The sequence below is a fragment of the Protobothrops mucrosquamatus genome, unplaced genomic scaffold, assembly GCF_001527695.2.
Source record: "Protobothrops mucrosquamatus isolate PMUCROS unplaced genomic scaffold, P.Mucros_1.0 scaffold_172, whole genome shotgun sequence".
In the NCBI taxonomy this organism is placed as follows: domain Eukaryota; kingdom Metazoa; phylum Chordata; class Lepidosauria; order Squamata; family Viperidae; genus Protobothrops; species Protobothrops mucrosquamatus.
In genome coordinates this window covers 168,981-193,851 of record NW_015386248.1, presented here as the reverse complement: position 1 = coordinate 193,851, position 24,871 = coordinate 168,981, and the positions used below count along the sequence as shown (strand labels likewise).

The 24,871-nt window shown below is 36.8% G+C and overlaps 1 protein-coding gene across 4 annotated transcripts in view; it reads left to right on the top strand.

Annotated features, from left to right (window-relative positions):
• Positions 1 to 24,871, top strand: part of CADPS2 (calcium dependent secretion activator 2) — a 317,808-nt gene that overhangs the window by 150,919 nt on the left and 142,018 nt on the right. For all 4 annotated transcript variants that reach the window (XM_029285368.1, XM_015822226.1, XM_015822219.1 and 1 more), the window contains exon 8: positions 3,900 to 4,039. In XM_029285368.1, coding sequence (XP_029141201.1) covers positions 3,900 to 4,039 — 140 coding nt within the window. The remainder of the gene's footprint in view (positions 1 to 3,899; positions 4,040 to 24,871) is intronic.

The following is a 24,871-nucleotide window of genomic DNA, read 5'->3' as shown; positions in this document are numbered from 1 at the left end:
GTATGTATAATTATTTATGGCACAAACAGCACAGATGGAGAAATGTTTTTCTTTCACTCATAAGATAAAACTCGTCAGGGAAGACAGGGAGTTTCAGAACTGATGAAAGAAATACTGTATGTGGTGTCATAGCACATAGCTCAATTGTGGAAGGCAACCAATTTCGATTGTTTAAAAGTGGACAAGGATACTGATGCCTATTCATTACTTCCTGAATCATAGGCAGTGTCTTTTAAGTATTGGTTACTCCAATACTGAAAGAGGCTGTTGTCCACCAGTACAACTTGCCATTTGTGACCCAGAATACTGGACTTCATATGCCTTTGGCTTGATCCAGCAGGATTGTTCTATATCAGTGATGGTGAACCTTTTAGACACCGAGTGCCCAAAACCCACTCCGCCCCCTGCCCCGCCCACTCTGCTCTGCCCCTTGCCCCACCTACTCCACCCTGCCTCCTGTCCCACCCATGCCCCCCGCAGGGCCACCTACCACAGCAGATCGCCCAGGCGGCCCTGCAGCACCATGGTGGCCACACAGTAGATGATGCTGTGGGGTGCAGGGGCGGAATCTTGTACCGGCTGCCATGTCCTTGGCTGCGCTGTTCTGCATGGGCCACGACCGGTGGTGACTCTCCTCCGGGGGGGCTGCTGGTGAGGAGAGGGATGTGGGGGGAGGCGGGGATGGGACGATGGCGCACGTGCCCACAGGGAGGGCTCTGAGTGCTGCCACTGGCACGCATGCCATAGATTCGCCACCACTGTTCTATATTCTTACTTGTCTTGGGTTTATCAGATATGAATCCTGAATGTTAGATGCTTACAAGCATAAGTAATTTCCAATGTCTTCATAGATTAATACAACAGAGCAATATTGAGTTGTATGGGAATGGTAGGAAGAGAGAGAAGAAATTTGATATTTAATTTGGCAAAGACTGTATATAACTACAAGAACATGCTTCGTCATGCACATATATTTAAACTTTATACCCATAAAAATGTTTACTTATCAGAGGCAGATCCATATATTGGTTCCCGACTTAATCATATTTAGAATAGACTCATTAAATTTAATGGAACATCAGTTAAGCATTGTTAACATGACCCATTGTTTTCATTGGTTTCCTCTAAAGATGACGAAATCTGGATAAAATATTTTTAGAGTTTTGAAAACTGCCTTCTGAAGATATGTTTTTGAGATGGGATTAGGATTACTAAATTCTGTACCATCAAAAAACTTCTCCCTCATCCTGTCATATTCTGGCCTTTGAAAATCCAGATATTTAAAATTAATTCAAAGCAACATTCATTTTACTTGCTTAACACAGAAGTGAATTCAGCGTGGGAACAGCTGGGGTTGTTTGAGCACAAAAGCCTATTTCAATAAAAAGAAAACAGTCTTATTAGTTTTGATTATTCAGTTAAAAAATAAACTCTAATTTCTTTAAGCTGCTTGTCAAATCCTTAAGTAGCCAATAAATAATTTAGCATTTGAGGGGGGGTGAGCATGCACGTGCATACTTTATATTGCTGATGTTCTTTTCTGTAACTGCTAATAATAATCTTAAAATAGCTTGCTGGCATGCCTTGTGAACATAGTTAAATAATTTCCCATTCTTCAATGATCATTATTGTTTTTCTTTTGTTAGGATAAAATTGCTGCTTTGTCTTCAACTCATTAGGCTTTTGTTCTATTTCTTTCCCATCTAACAGTAAAGATTCACCACTTCTCTTCCCCTTAATCTGAGAGAGCTTTATTTTATCCCCTCATGTCTAAGAAATAATATGTTCTGATACCCATTTGTTTCAGTGGTTGGTTCTGATTCATGTAGGTTGTTCAAATAGTAGCCGAAGCTAATCTTTAAGAAAATAACTGATAATCCTTTCTCTACCTCTTGCATCATAGAACTTGGGATTCTTTAAGTTGGTATGCATTTTCTTGGCTTTTTTTTTTTTTAGTTTAAATACTAGCTGTACCCGGCCACGCGTTGCTGTGGCTCAGTCTGGTTAAATGGAAAAGAAAGAAAAGAGAAAGCGCACGTTTGTAATATGTTTAATTTCACAATTTCAAAAAAGCACGGGTGTGACATCTATATAATAGTAGGTATATAAAAACACACGCGTATTCGAATGCAACGTTGTGTCAAAATTTCAAAGTAATCGGTGAAGAACTTTTGGAGATTTAAGATTTTGAACAAACAAACATTTACATTTTTATTTATATAGATTTTTCAAGTTTGTCCATCCTTTTGTTTTCCCTGGCCAACCATGAACTTTGGAAGCATATGCATTTAACTGATGATATTTTGTGTTCACTAGTATAGTCATATAGTGTTCATCAGCTCCATCCATGTTTGACACTGCCAGGAAAGTACAAGCTGGATGTATGTAGGGCTGTAAGTTAGATGTATTCAGGGGTATGGGATAGCTGGTAGTCAGCAGAGAAGAGAATTCAGGGGCAATGTGGGGAGGAAGGAATTTAATGACTATTTCAGAGATTCTTTCAAAATATTGTTTGAAAATAACTATTCAAATTGGAAAAAATACCATAAGATAAATTATCATTGTTCCAATCTACTTGACAGAGGAGAGAGAGAGAGATCTTAGTATATAATTACACACTTGCCACAAGTACTTACTGAAAATTTAGAACTTAGTCATTCGTACCCCAAGTGATTGGGGCAATTGAAAGTGCTGGGCTATTAGAAGGACATAAAGGGCTTTGATAAATCTTCAAATCTGAAAAAGATTCTATCTATAAGAAAAATATGGATGAAAATGTATTCTTTTTAATTCAGTTTTGGTATTTAATATTGTTAAAATACAGCAGATTAGTAAAATATTTAATAAAATATGCAGAGACTGTGTATGTGTAACACTGTGGTAATTGATACTGTTTCTTGACACCAAAAAGAGTGAAGTTATTTTTACCACTTAAATAGTTCTAAGAATACATTTAATGGTAAGGCAGGATATTTTGCTATTATGTTGATATCTACTTTGTTTCAAGTGAATGGAACTGTTTGTGTTAAGATAATAAAAGGAACCAATCACACAAAAGGCATGTTTAATGTGAAAAAATACTGCAATCATATTTATTATCTGCTTTGGTTTTTCTGATTTTGTTCCAGACGCTGCAGTTCACTGGAAAGTAATGTGTGTTGGCAAAGAGATAATAAGCTCGGTTTGAGTTAGCAATTCCTACAACTTTCAGATTATGAGATACACATGTGAAACAACCCAGAAAACATGGACATCACAATGCAGTTCACAGTGTTATAATATTATTGTATAAATATAGCATGTTTTTATCTTTTCTACAAACTTCAATCGAGTTATTTTCATTTACAACAGAATAATTTAATCAGTGAAATTGAAGCTCAGCTACTTTAAACTAAGTCTAAAATATTATTTTAGCATAGTTCTATTAGCTGCATTGATTAGAATAATGAAGGTAGTATTAATTTATTTAGGATATTTAATCCTAAAACATTTAATCCAAGACAGCAAAAAAAAAACATACAAAAAGTTATAGTTTAGTGCTCTCTAATGTTCATTGTTAGTAAAAGCACATACAATCTGGGGAATATTGAATAGCATGCTTATTATAAGTGCTTGGTTCACTGAAGGACTATTTTTCACTTTCAATGCTCATTATGTTTTTAAAGTAGGCCAGTGGAGAATCAGAGCTCTTATGTGACCTATTTTTCAGAAAATGAACCTGTCTTGGCTGAAACTATGAGTTGCAGTGTAATAGAAGCTTGTGATTTTCTTTGGAGCCCATGTAATTTTTAGGAAATAGAAAAAGATGGCACAGACAACTTCTCGTTAACCCGAGTTTCCAAGTAAAGTTTACTGTAATCTGTCAGACTGATAAACAGATTTCTTTATATCTTTTCCAGGTTGTGTTGTACCCAACTTCCAATAGCTCAAAGTCAACAGAGCTGCATAAAATGATAGTCCCTAAAAACAGCCAAGATTCTGATCTGAGGATAAAACTAGCAGTGAGAATGGATAAGCCACCACACATGAAGCATTGTGGGTGAGTGCCTATTCTGAAGAAAAGTAAACACTAATTCCTTTTCAGCTGCCCATGTAAATTTTATTACATGATTTACAGCCTGAAGAGCAAGAAGTAGAGAAGCCACTCTCAGTGTGGTAAATGAAATGTAAGATTTATTTAAACCAGGTCATCTTTGTAGCCTCAAAATAAGTAAAGACTCATAGTACAATCAAAAGCAAAAAGGGAAAGTGATGTGTTAACATGTATTGAGTTTTTAAATGGTGATTTCTACTGATATATATTCCATATTTCCAATTATGTTTGTGTACAAATCAGACTTCCCACACATAACTCTTTTTTGTTGTCATGTTGTTTTCCAAGTATATGTAAAACAACATTTTTTTGTTGCTGTTCTTTATGTGATACAGATGATTCCAAAGGAGGAGATGATGGCTCTTAGCTAATATATAAAATACCATAATGTGAATTTAGGTGGATGAATATGTTACTTCCTATTACAAATTGACAGACCACTTCTGAAATTTAAGAGACTTTGAGAAACAGCTTCAGATTTTCTAAAAACAAAGTGAGAAAATTGAATCATATTGGACATGCCTAAAGAAACTGCAAACAGAATATTGTCAGGGATATAAATATAAAATCTTCCACAGTTAAGTATAATTCTTTAATGGGAATCTTTGCTTAGAAAGAACAAACAGTTCTACATGTAGCAAAATGAAAAGGTCACTGTATACATAATTTATGACAGAATTTTTAAAAATTGATGAAAAATACTTTCTTTGTGCTGTAAACAAGAAGAGAGGTTTTAAAAGATTAGGAGCTAACCATTCAACTTGGAGTCTGCCAGGCCCTGAGTCTGAAGCAGATTTTTTTCTTCATTTTTTCCATTGAAAAATTTAAAGAATGACTTCTAGCTATTCTGTCTCAAAACTATCAGTTTAAAGCAAGCAAATGTTTGGATTTGCAAGTTGCTTCAGTGTAAAAAACAAAATGTTTTATCAGATGAGCTATGTTTTAGCACAGCCTAGTGGCCAAAAGCATGTGTTGCTTCGTTTTGTAAAAACATTATGAATATTTTTAAGCCATTAAATAAAATTTAGGAAATGAATTGTTGAGTTGGGAGAGGAGAGGAAACAGAAGAAATCACCTCCAAAGGTCTCAGTACTTTTTGTAGTTGTGGGCTTCTGCTTCTCTAGTCATATTTAATCTTTAAAATTGGCTGAGTTTAACACTGATTGAATTAGATGAAATTGCCTATTTTCTATGTGTTATATTTTTAATAGTTTGTAGAGCCAATCCCCATTTGTTCTTGTGACAACTTATCTCAAGGTCTAAATGGTTCAATAACTATTTCAAGTTATTTATCTGTCATAATTGAAACCAAAAGCTTTTCTTTTGGGGTGAATGGAGAGATGGCTAGAAAAAAGCCATAGAATTTTATTTTTAGATATGTATGACAACTACATGCTCAAAAGTGGTAAGGTTCAACACTACTCCCAATAAAAGAATGGCTGGTGAAGATGATGGAACTTGCACAAATGGCTAAATTGTCTTCCCTGATTAAAAAAAAAAGACAATATCTGCATTTATGGCTGATGGGAAACTATTTATAGACTTTTTTGCATGAAACAGAAAAAAATGTACTTACAGCTCATGTTTTGATAATTAGAAAAAATAGATAACAGAAAAAGTGAGCTTTTTTATAATCATAGAGTAAGAGATAACTTTGTAATCTGAATCCTCTTCTTCCTATTTCTTTCTTTTCTTTCTGCACTTCTCTCTCTCTCTCTCTCTCTCTCTCTCTCTCTCTCTCTCTCTCTCTCTCTCTCTCTCTCTCTCTCTCTCTCTCTCTTTCTGTTTCTTTAATCTGTATTAGTTTGCATTAGTTTTTACTTTCTTTTAAAAACATATATTGATATGATATATGATATATATAATATGCAATATATGGTATTTTTCCTGCATTCTAGGACAAGAGAGAACAGGTCTTTGCTTTCTATTCCAGTATTTGGAGAGTTTCTATATGTTCTATTTTGAGTCATGTTTTCTTAAACCTAAACAGACATAGTTTCTTTGGTCTTTTTTCATAGTTCTTGGGTCTCTTCTCATCCTCATTGTCCTTCTCTTAACCTCTTCCAGTTTCTTTAAATCTTTTTGAAGCAAAAGTTGAGATGGCAACTCACCGAAACAGAATAAAGTAGAATATGTTTCTTGTGGTAGTGAGCATTTTGTCTTTGCCCTTTAGGAATACATCCTTTTTTTCTCCTGTTCTTCACTCTCCTGAATTCTCAGAGCCTGTTTCATCTTCAAATACCTGAAAACTGTTCCTGAGTTTTAGCAATGCAAAATCTAATCTATGTCTCTTGCTTCTGATTGTTTGTCTCATCCACTGGATTTGCTTCTCTCTTTGAATGCCCTGCTTATGGAGAGTTGTTTCATCTGTCAATTTGTGCTGCAGATTCCCTTTACAGAAGTAATCAGTGCTTCTCCTTTCTCATTAACTCATTATCCTTGCCTCTTTTATTGCTTATCCTTCTCCTTTCTTATTAACATCTTATTATTATTAAACTGTGTAAGCGTTTGCTGTTCTGGTCCTTGATTCCCTAACTCAGTGGTTCTCAACCTGTGGGTCGGGACCCCATTTGGGGTCGATCGACCATTTCATGGGGGTTGCCAAGCAAGGCTGTCGGCCATTTTTTATCCGCCATTTTTTTTGTCCGCAATTTTTTTCCCCCTTTTCCGGCGGGTGCCTTACCTCCCTTGGGCTGGGCCAGCTGGTGGTCGGCCTGCTCCGTCTCTGCTGCTTGCCAGCTTCGCCTCGGCCGGCGCAGGGGGCAGAACCACGCATGCGCGGCACTCCCGGGCAGGGAAAGTCCTCGACTTACGACCGGTTTAGTCCTCGACTTACAACCGGTTTAGTCCTCGACTTACGATCGGTTGGGGTCGCAGCATTAAAAAGGTTGAGAACCACTGAACTGAAAGCAACCTGGCATATATTTGCAGCAAACACAAGCTGTAACAGCCCTTGGGGGGAAAAAGAATGAAATAAGCAAGATCACAAGAGTTAAGATTCAAGTCATTCACCTGTAACCTTCTAATGCAGTAAAAGTAAGATAATCACATGACCCCTGGGACACTGCAATAGTAACATGGTTGTTAAGCGAATCTGGCTTCCCCATCGACTTTGCTTGTGAGAAGGTCGCATGTGACCCTGAGACACTGCAACCGTCATAAATATGAGTCAGTTGCCAAGCATCTGAATTTTGATCATGAGACCATCCTGCAACAGTCGTAGGTGTGGAAAATGGTCACTTTATTCAGTGCCGTTGTAACTTTGAACGGTCACTAGATGAACTGTTGTAAGTCAGGACAACTTACAACTCCTTGATTTACAACAGTTCATTTGGTGGCCAAAGTGACAATGGCACTGAAAAAAGTGATTTATGACCATTTTTCAGAGTTACAACCTTTGCAGCATCCCCACGATCATGTGATCAAAATTCAGATGCTTGCCAGCTGGTTTATACTTATGACCATTGTTTATACACATGACCATGGCCATGTGATCACTTTTTGCATCCTTCTGACAAGCAAAGGCAATGGGATAGCCATATTGACTTAACAATCGGGTTAGTAACTTATCAACTGCAGTGGTTCACTTAACAACTGTGGGAGGAAAGATTGTAAAATGGGGCAAAACTCACTTAACAAGTGCCCCACTTAACAACAGAAATTTTGGGCTCAGTTGTGGTCATAAGCTGAGGTCTACCTGTATAGAGATATATATGACTTTAATGATCTCTGTTAATTTGCTGTAAGAGGATCTTGCAAACGTTTATAACAAGTTCTAGCCACTTTAATTGCTAGAAGAGCTGAGACACTTTTAATTGCCCAAGTATATCTGATTAAATGATATATGCTGTCATTAATAGATAAACTACTAGGAATTACTTTAGTGGTGTAACTAAATAGCATGAGTAAACAATATTTAAGTAAAAGACAGCTCAAGAGTTTTTGTGGTAGTGTTAATTTTTCAGCAAATAGCATTTTCCATACTCAGGCTACCACTGATCCTAAAGAAATGTTCTTAGTTTTCCTAAAGAAAATCTGGCAAGAGATTTTTCCTGACCAATGTAATAGGGTTATGTTAATCTTTCAAAAGAGGTGCTTCAGAACACATACGTTCATGTATGAAGTGGATGGTGGCATGCACAGGCCCTTAATTTTGCTGGAGGGAAACCAAATGAGAAGCTAGCTATTGTAACTCAGCTACTGTCTCTGTGCCTTTGTTGCCATTTCAAGTGTGAAGCCTGTTAGACTTTGGGAACCCAGTGGAAGCAGCAGGACACTTCAAGGGAGAAAAAGGACAATTCCAGAAGTGATTCTTGACTGTCTAGTGAGGGGGAAAGGAAGAAAATGGGAGTCAGAGAAACTCTGCTTTAATCACAGTAGCTTTAAATTGTGCAGAGTTACTTTGAGGATCTTTCAAGATTAATGTCAAGCCTTGCGTGGCTAGCAAACTTAGGAAACCAGAACTTTTTAGTTCTAGAAAATCTTTATTGCTAATAGAGTAATGTAATAGAATTTTTACAACCTCCCCAAGACATTCTGTCATACCATGGAACTTACAGGAGTGCCCTTGCTGGTGTCCATCAAAAATTGCTTTTTGGACTTCTCCTTTACCCTTCCTGTGCTAACAATATTTGTTATGGCTGCTGGAGGAGCATAGTTGTTTACAGGGCAGAAGGAGGAATTTTGAGGAAGTATTCTCTTTCAACCTCCCAGGCCCACAATTCTTCTCTGGGAAGACAAAGCTAAGATTGAAGGAGGGTTCCTCTACTCTTGGGGAATAGAAAAGAGGTTTCTTTGGTCATGTCTTCTCACTAGTACAGAGAGTAACACAATAACAGAGTTGGAAGGGACCTTGGAGGTCTTCTAGTCAACCCGCCCCCCCCACACACACAAGCAGGAAACCTTATACCATTTCAGACAAATAGTTGTCCAATCTCTTCTTTGAAAACTACAGTGTTGGAGCACCCACAACTTCTGGAGGCAAGTCGTTCCACTGATTAATTGTTTTAACTGTCAGGAACAATTTCTCCTTAATTCTAGGTTGGTTCTCTCCTTGATAAGATTCCATCCATGGTGCCTGAAAGTCCAAGTACTGTTTCTGTGAGGAACTCCTACACATTCCTGTAATATATTGGTGAAAAGTGAGATCAGAATTTCTCCTTTTTACTTATATAGTTCAGAGAAATAAGCAAGTAGAAATACGAATAGTGGCTTTCCTGAGCTGGTATATGCTTTGTAGTAATATATTTTAGTCTCTATATGAGACTGAATACTGGTGTGTATTTCTGTTTAGCAGAGATAAATATCCATTCATGTTGGCTATTGTTGCTTTTTCATATCTGTTGAAATATCTGTGCTGCAATTACGTATGGTAATTGTGTGATAGAATGCACATAGTTCTTGCTGCAATTGTAGTTCCCTCTTATTAAAGTATATTTTGTTTATTTGGATGCTGGCCCACATCCATTTCTCAGATTTTTAGTTAAATTGATTCTGACTTCTCAGAGTACTTGTGGTGAAGAAAAAGTTGTGACACACTTATCATCTTCATTGTGATTACATACTGAGAAGCATTTCATTATCTTATCTCATCTAATTAGTGTGGCTACTGAGGTCAATTGCTTTTTCATTAGCATGGCAGGCTTCATGATTTATAGCCTAAAGCATACTGTTTCAATTTATAGGAACATGCTTCTAAGAGCTTTTTATTTTACAACATTTTGTATCCTAACAGAATTGACTCTAAATATCTCTAACTAGAGTTAGAAAAAGTAAAAGGCAAATCCTAGCATCCTTCTTTTTTATATTGTTGAATAACAGTAATCTTGGGATCAATTATATCTATATACTACTAAAACTCTTGTGTCTATTTGATACTTCGTAACTTCAAAGTTGGGCAAAATGCTGGCTGTGGAATTCTGGGAGTTGAAGTCCACATGCCTTAAAATTGTCAAGGTTGAGAAACACTGCTCTAGGGGAAGAACTTTCAAGTACCGCATGTTCAGAATGCCAAGACCCATTACTCCCGAGGGAATGAAATTTGGGGATTTTTTGCTACTTCAGTGCTACTGCACTGTGCTGTTCAGCACTGTCGCTGTGCTGCCTTGGTGAGCCAAACACATGATCTTTAGTTTCAATAATCCCTGACAGCTTCTCACAAGTCAATGGGGAACCTGGAAAGAACTGACTGCTTGTGGGAAGCTTGCAGAGAGAAAGTCAGTGGAGAAATAATGTATTCTTCCCCAGTCCCCCTGCTCTCACACTGCCCTGGCCATGTGTAGGAAGAGAGGAGGGAGCCATTTACCTGCCAGTTGGGAAGGGAAAGGAATGAATGAGAAATAGAAAGGGAGGGATGGAGGGAGCGAAGGGAAGGAAGGAAGGAAGGAAGGAAGGAAGGAAGGAAGGAAGGAAGGAAGGAAAGATTTTGACACTCACTGCAAGCTTCCCACAAGAAAACTCAATGGAGAAGCCAACAGTTGTTCTCACTCCCACAGATATTTTTGTCCACCTGTCATCATTCTCATTCTCTGTTTAGATAAAGAAATATCTCTGAAATGATGACCAAATGAGGCATGGGTTGTCTAGTTTTTCTTAAAGATTACTAATGAGATCATTTTGAAAACAAACATGTGAAAAATGTGCATCTGAAAACATGGTAGCACACTATGAATGAATGAATTCGCTCAGCTTTCCAAGCAATCTTGAAAAAGAAAACAGTAAAAAATAAAATAAAATACATAACAGTAGTAACAATTTAAAAGGTGTGGCATTAATCCTAACACTGTCAAATAAGCATGACATGCTTTAGCTGCTAAGCCCCAAACATAAGAGTAAAAGGCTATGTCGTCACATAGATGTCAACTTTGTGAGGTAGATCTATTGCAAGCTAAACTGCTTTTATCCGACCATTGCCTTGGTTGCAGCTCTTACTCCATCTTCCAAGAATATTCCCACATATTATAACAATAGATCATAGCAGGACCAGTTGGGCTCTCAACCATGGGATTCAAACACAATTTCAATGTTTAAACAGGTAGACATGAAAAAAGTAAATCCCTATCAGGCCCCAAGAACCAAGAAAGACATGTAGAATTACTTCTGAGCAGTTTCAGCTATTCACAGAAATCTTGCCAAACTAAAGCAACTACTTGCATCATTACATATATATATATATACTCTGAGAATTGCTAAGGAGGAGCGATCTGAACTCTCTTTTTCCCAACCAAGCTATCTAAACTTTGCTGCCTCTTGGCCCTCTGGAATGCAAACCCTTCCTGGGAATCTACACTGAGAATCTGCACTACATTCCACCACAGTTCTTCAAATATCAGAGTTCAAAGCCATTAAGGTTCTTGAACGCCATTACTAAAACTTGGAAGTTTGACTGGTATATTGTTGCCAAAATATGTAGTACAGCGTGCAATACATTCTTTCTATGATATTTATTTGAGGAGTCTCTGTGTGTCAAAGAGGCAATAAAGTTCGGCAACTCCTCCATGCTTCATTCCTCAGATATATACATATTGACTGCAAGCTTCCCACAAGGAAACTCAATTGCTTAAACTTCTCATTAGAACACCTCACCTGAATTAAAATGCAGACTAACAGCTCCACCTTCTGACCTTTACCATATTTGTAGGATGTTCATAGCAGAAGAGGGACATCTTCAGTACATCTACATGCCACCTATTATAATTCCTATAGCATATAGTAGTATTCAGGGGATAGGTTTGGGTAGTGACCCCCACTGAACAGCTAAGAAATACAGCTACCTTTGAACATTGCATTCCCCATTTTTAAGAAACTGATATGATGTTAATACTGAAAAAAAAGGTAAAGCTGCATGATATTCACATCATGAATATTCACATTGTAAATATCATTAAGAAGGAACTTCAGAGGCCAGTTTGTGAGGGAAGAACTTTGTGATATAGAAATTCTTTTAGGGCTTCTTGTAGACCTGCAATTTGAAAGGATGCCTTCTATAGTATAGCTGATTGGCAATAAGAAAATGAATGTATTCTGATGTGATAGGTTACTATTTGTGTGAATCTTATGTGGAACAATATTATATCATAACTGAGAATGTGATTGTTTATACAAAATTATGACCTCATGAGAAATGTTTCTTGAGGACTCAGAATCATTTTATATGTATTTATGCTAGCCTTATAATGAATATCTCTGTGCCAGATTAATTTTTCCTTTTAAATGATTTGTGTCATTTGTCACTTTTGAATATGCATACCAAAAGTGATATGTGTATGTGTGTATTCTCTTCAGTCTAAACATTAATGTATGAAGTATTTTCAGAAGGAAGATTTGATTTTGCTGATTCTTATGGTGCCAAATGAACTTCAGATATAAACAGTATCAGTAATCCAATGTTATACAAAGGGCACCATGTGAATTTAGGCTTTTAAACAATACTCCAATAGAAGCAGCTGCTGTATTTACAGTCTTGTGTATTAGTATGAAATATTAAATAAATTGATCACAAGAGGGCAGCATGGTTTAAAGGAATTCTAAAACACTGTTGAACTGATATAAAGTTCAACATGTAAAATATACAATATTACCATGTTATTTTATAGTTATAAATTACCTTATTTTCAGCAACATATTAATATGCAATCTTTTTCAAAAAACTGAACTTTAGTTTTTAGAACAAAAAAAAATATCACTGATATACAAATATTTTGACTTACATTTTGAAAAGAAATAACATAACCAGAATTGAAATCTTTGGTGTTACACATTCAACCCTTGCTTTGATTTATACTAGACTTCCCTTCAGAAGTATTGGACTGCCCAGAATCCCCAGACATGTTTGAACATTGATTCAAGACGGGATGCAGGATGTCAAAAAATTCAAGTTGTTGGCCACTCAACTGAAGTCTTGTTCTTTTTTTACATGTAACTACACATGTAGCACACATGAAAAGAACATGGCTTCAATTGGGTAGTAGGAGCCACTAAACTGACTTGTTTTATCCCACTCACAGAGCACTACCCCCATCCAAGGTCAAATTGGCCAAATCTGGTTTATGCGTTTATCATCAAAATCAAAATGTGTACCTTTAGCCGCACAGCATAAAGATTGGATTCAGGAATAAGATTTCAAGCCTCAGCACCTTATTGTCATGGAAAAAGTTGAGTATTAGCTGCCTTGAAACCAAGGTTATGATATTTTCAGAAGCAATCCAGTCCTGTAGATGTTTACAAGCAAACAAATACAATGGTTTCTGGAGCAAGTCACTAAGATATTTATCTCATAGATTAAAGTAGTCCTTAAATTGTGACCACTTCTTCAGCAACCATTCAAAGTTATGATGGCACTGAATGAGAGGTACTAAAGTTCCAGACATTGCAGCAGCCCCTCAGTCATGATCAACTTAACCACAAGGGACATTTCAATTCCCCACCTCAACTATCTCCCTCCCCATCTCTGCTGTTTTAGCTACCCTGCACTCTGCTGTCCTGTCGTTCTTCCACCCTGTACTCTATCCCACACCTTACTGACCTGCACACTACCACTCCTGCTGCCCTACAAGAAGACCTTATGTGGCTTTAGGAAGGCCTTGCACAGGTAGCAGCTGCCTTCCCAAAGGCCAGACCAGGCATGTCTCGTCAGTAGCAGGAGGAACAAGATGGTGAACTGGGTGCAGCAGGAGTATTGAGTGCAGGACAGTCAAAAGGACAGAGATGGCTGAGAGAAGGTGGGGGGAGTTGAAACTGAGGCAAGATGGCAGGGTAGAAGAAGCACAAAGTCCTCACCTTATGATGGTGTGTACTCACCCAATTATCACAGCTGGGACTGCCAAAACTGCCATTGTTACACATGAAATTTTGCCTAATAAACACATCACTTAGTAACAGAAACTCCAATCCCAATTAAGGATGTTAAACAAGGTTTACCTGTTTCTAACAAAGCTTCACAATAGAGGAAGGTTTTATCCATCTCTTGCTCTTGGAGCAGTGCCTTAAGATCAGAAGGAGATTTGTAAATGTCTTTTGCTATCAATTGCTCTAAATCCTATTACAAGTCTAGTCTATGTTTCTATGGAGATTCTTAGTCATCCAGGTCATGGTTGTCCCAAAAGTGCTTTTTCAAGAGGCAACTGGACTTTTTTTTTTCTTTGAAAACATTTCACTTCTCATCCAAGAAGCTTCTTCAGCTCTGACTGGATGGTGGGGAATGGAAGGATTTATATTCTTTGCAGACAGCTGGTCATTTGCATTCTTGTATCATATTAAAAAGACTTCTCATTTGCTTGCTATATGTATGATGCAGAAATCCAAGACTTTTACATTTGGGCAAGCATGAGAATTGCTACAGAACATGCCTTTTCAGGAGTTGTTGGGACTTATTTCTTTCTTTATTTACAATATTTATATGATGCTAATTCCAAAGGCTCTGAATGGCTACCATTAACACTGTGTAGAACAAATATTATCATTGAACTCCAGTTTCTATAGATTCACTTTTGTCTCCATATGTTTCTGTGTCTTCCTTAAAATAAGCATTCCAAAATTAAAACAATGCTTGATTGACACAACTTTGGAACTAAAAATCCAGGAAAAATTATGAATCAACTCACAAAGAATTTAAGGAATGTTATGATTAAAGAACTCAATAAAGACAAATCATATTGTTAAAGTGGGTGCATGTGGCTAAATTCACTCCATAAATAAACTATCAAGTCATTGGGCAGTGTTGAGCTTCAGGATTTGTGTTTGTGGTCTGGACATTAGATTTCCTGAGTGCAATTAGCATCTTCAGAGATAAGGTGGTCTGCAAAACATGGACCAACTGGTTATCTGTCTTTATAGCTAGGTAACCTCTGATTCAGGAAATTTGTTTTCTGACAGACAACAGACCATGGTCATGAAACCCTGAAACGTAAGCATTTTATGATTTTAAAGTTACCATTAGGATTTTAATTCTTCACCTCCATTTAGGAAGGAGTTGAATTACATAATTTTAAATCATGATCTGAATCATCAGCCAAGATAATACACTGTAGTTAAATCGTAATTTATTCAGCAGCAGGAAAGTTCTATAGCTGAGAATTATGGGTCACCTGCAACTCTTCAAAAACAGTTTTAGGAAAGACTTAGTCTTGACTGGAGAGGACTTCCCCAAAGGAAGATAGCATTGCTCCCTCCCCATTTCAATGAGCATTACAAGGGAGGCAAGAGCAAACTAGACAAATAGAAGATGAAACAAGATGCTGGCTTAGTGGCAGCCCAGAATTGTGCCTGCACAGCTTACCAGTTGGGTGGGTTGTGCCCTGTGGATTCCCCCTCAGTTTTAGCTAGACCTTGGATCTATAGCCAGGAGGAGTTGTAGATAATCCTCGATTTACGACCACAATGAGCCCAGAATTTCCATTGCAAAGCAAGGAGTTGTTAAGTGAGTTTTGTACCATTTTATGACATTTTTGCCACAGTTGTTGAGTGAATCACTGCAGTTGTTAAGTAAATCGTGCAGTCATTAAATGAATGTGGCTCTCCCATTGACTTTGCTTGTTGGAAGCTAGCTGGAAAGGTTGCAAATGGTAATCACATGAAACCAGTACAGGGCAACTGATAAATACATTACAGTTGCTAAGTGTCAGAATTAATGGCCATTAAACAAATAGTTGTAAGTCAAGGACTAGCTTTAGTGGCGGTAAGTAGAGTAGAGTAAAGCAGGTCCTGGCCCTGGTTGTTATGGGCTCTGCTCTTTCATTTTCCTGGAGTACTTCAGGCAGAGTGGATGCCCTGCAGACAGGAAGAGTGGTAGATTCTGGGAGTCTGACGCAGACCAACAGCATGTTCTGGTCTTACAGAAATGGAAGCAGAGTTCTTGGACTTCCAGTGTTTTCACATTTCAATGGCCTTTCTCTGTTGTCTTTCACAGAGCCAATAGCTCAAATCCAGTGACAATGGCAGCTTTAACCATCATTGTGCAGCCAGCACTGTGATTTGGTATCCAAACTGAAATAGTAAAGAAAAAAGTTCTTTCACATGGTTTTTTTCTTTAGCTTTGACTCAGAGACTTTTGTATTAATTATGAAAAGATTTCAATAAGTTGCTTGGCCTAATGAAATAGCTCTCACAAAACATTTTTGACTATTTGCATTTGAGACCCTATTCTGTAAGTGTAGCTTTTTGTTTGATATTTGATATTCTGGAATATTCAGGTATGTTCTAGATCAGAGGTCACCAACCTTTTTGGCTTGGTGGCCCGGAAAGGGAGGCAGGCACCGTTACACGCATGCATGCCCACACACAAATGGGCCACACACAAGCACACGTGCACATGCTAATGGGCCATGCATGCGCATGTGCAAATAGGGGCCGCACGAGCGTGAGTGCTGCAAATGGGGCAGTGCTAGCGCCGGTGGGATGCTCAGAGCAGCGCGAGTGCCGGCGGGATACTCAGAGTGGTGCTAGGGCTGGTGGGATGTTTGGGGTGGGGTGATGCTAGCACGTGCACTGGCCATCCCTTCCCGCAGCCCGGTGGCCAAGAGACAATGACCCAGTAGTGGGCCTCAGCCCACAGGTTGGGAACCCTGTTCTAGATGTTACATGCCCTATAAAGCAATTATTAAGTCAGGATGTTTCAATTAATTTCATTTAAAATGGAATGATGATCTTAAACTTAAACAATCAAGTACATACGTGTGAAGGCATTGAGAGTTATTACAATCAATAATATAGCAAAGCAGTTTTGTAAAGCTGAAAAGCAAAAGGTGTGTTAGGCAACCTACCCAATTCAAATACACAATGGACCTAATAAAGCACAAGATAAAAAAGGAAAGAAAGAAAAGAAAAGCCAGTGTTAAGAGGTTTACAAGCAACCAGAATGTTTAGTTGACAAAACAAATTATCAGGGATTTGCTGTTGACAATATGCATTCAGTGGAAGCACTTGTGTCAAAATTCTCATACTGTTTGAGAAGGCTGGTTGACTTGAGTTGGATTAGACAGATAAAAATGTTTCCCAATAATGCTAAAAGTAGTGATAAGATAGCAGTACTCCTCTATGATTATCTTTGTGGAGATTTAATTTTCCTTTTTTGAGTAGCAAATAGAATGTTTACTAGCAGATATGTCACCATTCTGATTATGTGTGGTTGGGTCCACAGGAAATTTAGAGCTATGTCAAGAATTAAATTTCAAAGTTAGAGAAAAGGACTTACTTTTAAATGTCTTACTTTAAGTTGCGTTGTTTGCAATGGCTGTGCGGAAGATATGAAACCAGGTGTTGACAGACAGTGCTGTTAATCTTAGAGGAGACGAACTCATATAGATTATATGAATAATAATTTTATATTAATGTTGCTGAATTTTATATTTTACATAAATTTTGCTAAAACCTATGGTTGCAAATACATGCATTACTACTACCTAAATAGATAGGTCTGTAGTGATTTTCTGCTTAAGTGAAAATTTGCTTTTGTTCCTCTAGTACAAAACAATTTTTTCTACAATGCAGATTTTGTCCCTGATTCCACTTACTACCTTAAACAGCCTTAAAAACAAATTCAAGAGTTTAAGAGTTCTTACATGTTCATGCAATAATTCATGCCTCATAGGAAAAGGACTTCAGAGTTGAAAAGGAAATCTCAATTCATATCACCTTTTAACTTCCCTGAGCCCTCATAGTTAATTTTCCAGAGTCAGAAAACTTGATCTGTAAGAGCTTCAAAAAGGCACAAGACAGGGAAAAAAATCAGATCCAAAGAAGAATTTCTGGGTAATATAAATATATTTGTTCTTGTTCCTCATAATAGTATGGTGGTGTTATTGTTTTTCACCAAGAAAAAAAACTAGGAAGTGTAGCCAAGGCTATTCCTTCCTCACCTCTTCAAACAATCCTAGCTCAATTGTCAGAATTTAATTCCTGGTTCACATGTCATAAGAGAATACATCTTCCCAGCAGGTGGCAGAACCTGACCAATCATGTCTGGGCTTTGAAGCAAAACAGGGAAACCATATGTTGGGCACCATCAGGGAATATCTGGATAGTAAATTTGACTAGGAAATTGAAAACCTCCCCAGAAGATGATAATAGCAAACTTTCCTATAGTCACAAAGAGTTGACTCCAATGCAAGGAGTTTGTTACTGAATCTTAGTTGGCTGGTTTCACACATGCTAAGCTATAAATAACCACAACACTCTAAGCTCCAAAGTAATCACTCAATGTTGTTGTTGTTAATTGCGAAGTCCTGTCTGACCCATCGCGACCCCATGGATAACGTTCCTCCAGGCCTTCCTGTCCTCTACCGTCTTCTGGAGTCCATTTAAACTCACACCTACTGCTTCAGTGACTCCATCCAGCCACCTCATTCTCTGTTGTCCCCTTCTTCTATTGTCTTCAATCTTTCCCAGCATTAGGCTCTTCTCCAGTGAGTCCTTCCTTCTCATTAAGTGACCAAAGTACTTGAGTTTCAACTTCAGGATTTGGCCTTCTAAAGAGCAGTCAGGGTTGATCTCTTCTAGGACTGACCGGTTTGAACGCCTTGCAGTCCAAGGGACTCGCAATACAATACTTACTTAATACAATACTTAATACAATACTTAATTAATACAATACTTACTCAACGCAGTGAGCCAAAATGAAACTGTCTTATAGCCCAGCCCTAGAAGGTTATGTGAATAAGACTAGTTTGTCCATCAGTTTGGAGTATTTTGTTTCAGATTTTAATATGTAGAAATGATGTGACAATACATTGACTATCCTGCCAAATGGTGAAGTGTTCCATGGTTTGCTTATTACTACTTCAATTTATTTAATATGATCAGCCATAAACTGAGGCAGACATTCTTTGGTGCCAGTAGGTTTCATTAAACGTTTTTTGTAAAGATGCGGCCTATGGTATATGGGGCAATAATGGAAAGAAGACTATGTTATGCTCATAGGAAACACTAAGATTCTCTCTTCTTCTTGTTTTGGGAGAAATTGTTTTTAGGATTTATACCTGTTTTTGTTTGTTGCTGTCAAACAGTATAAAATTATGCCATGATTTTTGATAATTGTGGTCAGACAAAGGGAGCCTTTGTTTTTAAGAAAAATATGGGAAATATTACCTAAGAAATTAATATTGAGAGACATAAGGTGTAGGTTTTGTTACTTTGTATTTAATTTCATGTCTGTGAAGGTGAGGTTTCTTGATTGGGGTGTGGTAATGAATTTGTGAAGCTCTTTATTAACCTGCCAATATAGTATGTCTATTAAGCAGCTAATACGTTTTGACTTGAAATTTCATTGTTTCATTGATTAGTTTCAAACCTCTGGAAACGTTAATGTTAAATGTTTTTGTAAAGTTGTTAAAATATTTTGTAAAATTAATTTTCTTTGAAAAAACCTGATCATGTTATTACAAAAATAATTACAAGATACTCTAATACCTGAATAAATATCTGTGCATAAATTAAGGAGAAGTAATAGATTGTTTCTCATAACTACAATCACGAAACGGTTTGAGATATGCTTTGGAGGTGCAATGAATTTTAGAATCTAATCCATCCTGATTTTTGAAATCTGGCATGGTAAGGTTGGAAGTTTAGACATCAAAAGTAAAGCAAAGCAGGGTAGTTAGTGGGAATAGTTAGGACCTCCTCAGAGAGGTTAATATATTCTACAGTATATACTGTGTGGTACTTATTGCTACATATTTACATTTTAAAATAGGGTTCTTAGCTCTAAATTTTGGATAGTATTATTGATCTAGACACTTATTTATTTTAGCTATTTGATATCTATATGCTCCCAGAAAAGATAACTTTATTGAAATTCAGGATTGGGACTGACTTTCGAAGTAAATAAACTCCTGGTTCATGCTAATAGTATTCTTGGGTCTCTTAACAGCTTTCAGTAGGATCAACATTATATTTTTCTGGATTGCTTCTGTGGGTTTCAATTAAATTGTGCAATATTAAAGAGGCCCATATTTTACCAGAAGATCAAATTCAGAATGTGGTGCTTTGGGACGTGTCCAGAGTTTTGGGGTACCACTTATTTCCATTCTGTTTTCTATTCTGTTCATATCTCAATGAAACTATTACAAGTAATCCTCATTCAATGATGCTATTAAGGATTGGAAATTCTTGTCATTAAACACTGTGACTGCACCAATTAGTAATGGCAGTTCCTGCAGTCCTGGTTGCAGTCGTTAAATGAAGACCAATTTGGATCATTAAGCAAGAACTTCATGTGACTCCCAACTTCATTCCAACTTCCCCATTGATTTGATTTATTGGAAGCTGGTGGGAAAGTTGAAAATCACAATCAGATGACTGTGGGCCAAGTGCTACAGTCATAGTACAAGGTTTGGTCATAACTATCACTTGTTTGGTACAGTTATAAGTTTGAGCAATCACTGAATGAATGGTTGTTAAGTCAGAACCACCTTTAGAAACAATCATTGGAGGTTTGTATTGGAGCATTGCTTACATGAAAACAATAAGCAATCCTGATGTTTTCACCAAGTTATTGAAGGGAAATTATAGGATATCCAAATAGGTGATTGAAAAAGTATAGAAAGAATGTAGAAGAACAAGTGAAATTTACCCAGTTGTAATAGTATTATTGTGGATGGGGAAATGTGTTTATCCAGACTAAGATGTTTGTCTAAATATCAAAGGCAGTTACACATTATTTAAAAGCATAATTTTATAAATCAGGGATGCTTCTAGCTTCAACAGTGACAGTGGAAGCACATATGGGGAATAATCAGGAATATGTTAACTAAGTTTAAGTGGTAGATGACCTACAAAGTTATATCAAGAAAAATATCCATTGTGCATGTGAGAATGTTAATCATCATGGATTATTGTAATAGCACCTATGAGACACTGAATTTATTGTTTATGTAAAATGAAAGTATACATGAACTTGTGAAGCAAATCACTATGCTCATGTTAGGCAAATAATATGCCACTTACACTGATTACCAATTGATTTTAAGACCAATTTCAACATGTTTCTTTTGGTCTTTAAAACTTTAAAGATGATATGATATAGAAATTACTGCATTATTGTGGTGCAAACCAGTATGATCATATTACACCAATATTATGTAGTTGCCAAAGAGCTTTTAACACATTCTTTTATCCCTAATTTAGATAATTGAAATCCAAGATACTTAAAGGATAAAACATTGAATGCTCAAAGCTTGTAGAGAGTAAAGACCTTTTCACTACCTACTGTAGTAATATATTACTGCTTCAGTCTGTTTTACTTTTCCTGACTTTTTAATGGATGACTCTTACTACATAAATATTTTGTTATTATCTCATAAACTGTTTAATTTGAGAATTTATGGACTATTTTTATTGATATTACCAAATATCAATAAAAGGGACCTTGGAGGACTTTTAGTCCAAAGCCTTGCTCAAACAGGAGATCCTATGCCATTTTGGCCAAATGGCTATCCAATCTCTTAAAAGCCTCCAGTGATGGAGCACCCACCACTTCTGAAGGCAAGCTGTTCCATTGATTAATTGTTCTCATTGTCAGGAAATTTCTCCTTAGTTCTAGATTGGATCTCTCCTTAATGGTCTTCCACCCATTACTTCTTGTCCTGCCTTCAAGTGCTTTGGAGAATAGGTTAACCCTCTCCTCTTTGTGACAGCCCCTCAAATATTGGACAACTGCTATCATGTCACCCCTAGTCTTCTTTGTTAGACTAGATGTACCCAAATTCTGCAACCATTCATCATATGTTTTAGCCTCTAGCCCCCAATCATCTTTTTTGATCTTCTCTGCACCCTTTGTAGAGTCACAACATCTTTTTTGTACTGTGGTGATGAAAACTGGACACAGAATTTCACGTGTGGTCTTACCACAGCAATATAAACTGATACTAACACTTCATGTGAAACCACAGTTGTTGGTTTCTACAGTCTTTCAAGGGATTGAAAGACTATATTCATAAGAATAGAAGAACTGCGGTAGTATTTTATAAAAGAACACCAATGCTCATACATAATCAATGATTCTTTCTTTTGATGTGTTGACAAATGTATAGACAAACATAGTGTTTGAATGCAGAAAAAGGCACATTACATTCTTTTAAAAAAAGGCCTGAATGCCTAGTTTCACCACGGTTTCTTCTGAAATCAATTGAATTGCACCAGAAGGCAGGACAAGAACTAATGAGTCTTTGAATAGTGTCAAAAAGAAATATAACCTAAAACTAAGGAGTTGTTTTCTGACAGTAAGAACCATTAATCAGTGGAATAATTTGCCTCCTGGAATGGTAGGTGCTCCATCACTGGAGGTTTTCAAAAATGACAACCATTGGACTGCAACATTAAAAGTCTCCTGCCTCAAGTAGCGGCTTGGACTGGAAGACCACCTTCCGGCCCTATGATTCTATGAGATTTTTTTTGTCATAGGTACATTTGATTCTTCTTTTGTTTTGCTTCTGTGTGTATGTGTGTTATTTTTCTTTTATGTAGATTTTAGTTTGATTATATACTGTGGTAGAAAACTGAAGTAATGAAGTGCTATGGAATAAAAGAATGCAGGAAGAAACATTTTAGAAATTCTCATGGGAATAAGCAATATGTCAAAGAATGGAATTTAAATAAATGCTGTAAATGTTGGCATCCAGGAAAAAGTGACAAAAATTTTAAATGTTGAACAACAGTAAGGTGTAACTGCAGAAGTATTAAGAAATAGGTGTGGTTTGCATATGGAGTGGCTGAGCAACTTGCTCAAAATGTGAGAAGGATGTAAATCATGGTTGTTTAGCGTATTTATGAATAAATGTGTAAGGAATGCTTGTGCTAATGTTAAAAGTGTGTTGGTTGGAGACATGAATATGCATGCTCTTTTGAAAGCAGATGATGCCATATCAGATACAAAATGATTTCTTAGATCTGATGCCCGTGTGAGAAATTAATGTATAGTAGACTAAGCTGGTTATGTTGGAAAGATTAAAATTGAGCAAACCATTCTGAGTTGTACAAAAGTGATTAAAGCATGTGGATGAATTTGTACACAATAGTAGCTGAAAATAGAGAAATTTTATGAGATGCAACTACTGATGAAAAGATACTGCATGTGGTCTGCTGCAAGGAATTATGATATGTTGTTGAAACAATAAAAGTGCTTTTGTAGAAGATTGAGATATTTTTTTTTTGAAAGTAAGAGTTGTGTATATCAGGAGAAAGTTAAAAATCAACTAATAGTAATGAGTTAATTAAAATTGGTAAAACAATTAGGATACAGGGTCAAAAATGAAAAGTAAGTGAAGAGTATTAGAGAAATACACTGAGATGGCCTGGTCATATAAAGTGAATCAATTCATAAAACATACATGAAGGATGGATCAAAAGGAAGGAGAAGACTGAGAAACCTGTGGTAGGAAATTATAAGAACAAAAGGCAATGTGTTAATTGGTATATGGAACTAAGAACAATTTGCAAGGATGGGAATAAATAAGGGATGAAGGATTAGAGTATTCTAGATTTGATGAGATTTTCTTTTTTCTCTCATTGCCTGCCCTTAATTTCTTTGGCTCACTATTTTTCTCTCTGTGTGCCTTGCATAACATGGCTTATCTAGAAAGGGAATAAGTTATAGAAAGGTACTGTGTGTGTAACTGTATCTCTAATCATACATTTAGATAAGATTTCAGCATGTGGGTGTGTTTGATTTGTTTGCTTTTAAACGAGTCAGTTGTATTGCATTTTCTCTGCCTCCCCCATTTTTAAAAAAATTCTTCAGGGGGCTTCAAACAAACTATATTTGTTTGCAGTCTTACACCACTGACTGGAAAAAGGCTTGGAACTCACTGGATGTATGTCTAAGTTAACATACATTATTTGGCATTTTTATAGTAGAAAATATACTATGTAGATTTTGCTTTTAAAGATCCTATCCCAGGGATACATAAAGAGCCATTTGGGAGCCATCAGAGTTGGGGAGGATGTTTTCCCATATTGGGGAATTTAGAAAAAGAATTATGGGACAAAATAGGGGCTTTTAGTCTTGTAAAAGTTCAAGGAACCAATGAAGGGCCTTAAAATCCATGAGCCAGAGAATTGAGAATCCAGAGTCCGTGTTTTTGTTGCATGTGCAAAAAAACACACCTTAAGTACAAAGATTGAAATATCCATGGAACTTACAACAGTTGCACCACTCCTGCAGTTTATAAATGTAATGCCCGAGGTAAACAGCTAGCAGGCTCAAGATGACATAGAGACACTATGTCAGTAGGATGGGTAACTCCGATGTCCCTCCTCTGTTATACACACTGTGCCTTGTGTGAAATTCAAAGAGACCAGACAGTGTTATAAGTAATTTAAATTTAGTTTTTAAAATAGCAAAATACCCAAAAGTGGGAAAGTATTTGATTTTTGACATTTATCTAAAATCAGTGAAAATTTAAAATGGTTTTAAGAATTGGAATTCAATTTAAAAAGTGATACCTATGCTCCTATATCTTTAGAAAAATACAGCTGTTAGGCTACTATTATCCTAGGTACCGATATACAGTATTGGAATGTGTATTTATTATAGTTTCTATAAAGAACTCAACAGAGAAAATGTACATACTATTCCTTCTCCTTTTTTCCATACATCGACCCTGTGAGTTGAGTTGGGCTGAGAGAAAGAGATGAGTCCAAAATCACTCAGCCAGCTTTTATACCTAGGGCGGTATTAGAATTCAGTTTCCGGGTATCTAGGCTGGCACTTGGCTTATTTTTCAGTACTTATTTTATTTATACTTTGCTAGATTTTTGTCTGGGAACCATTTCTAGCCTGAACAATTC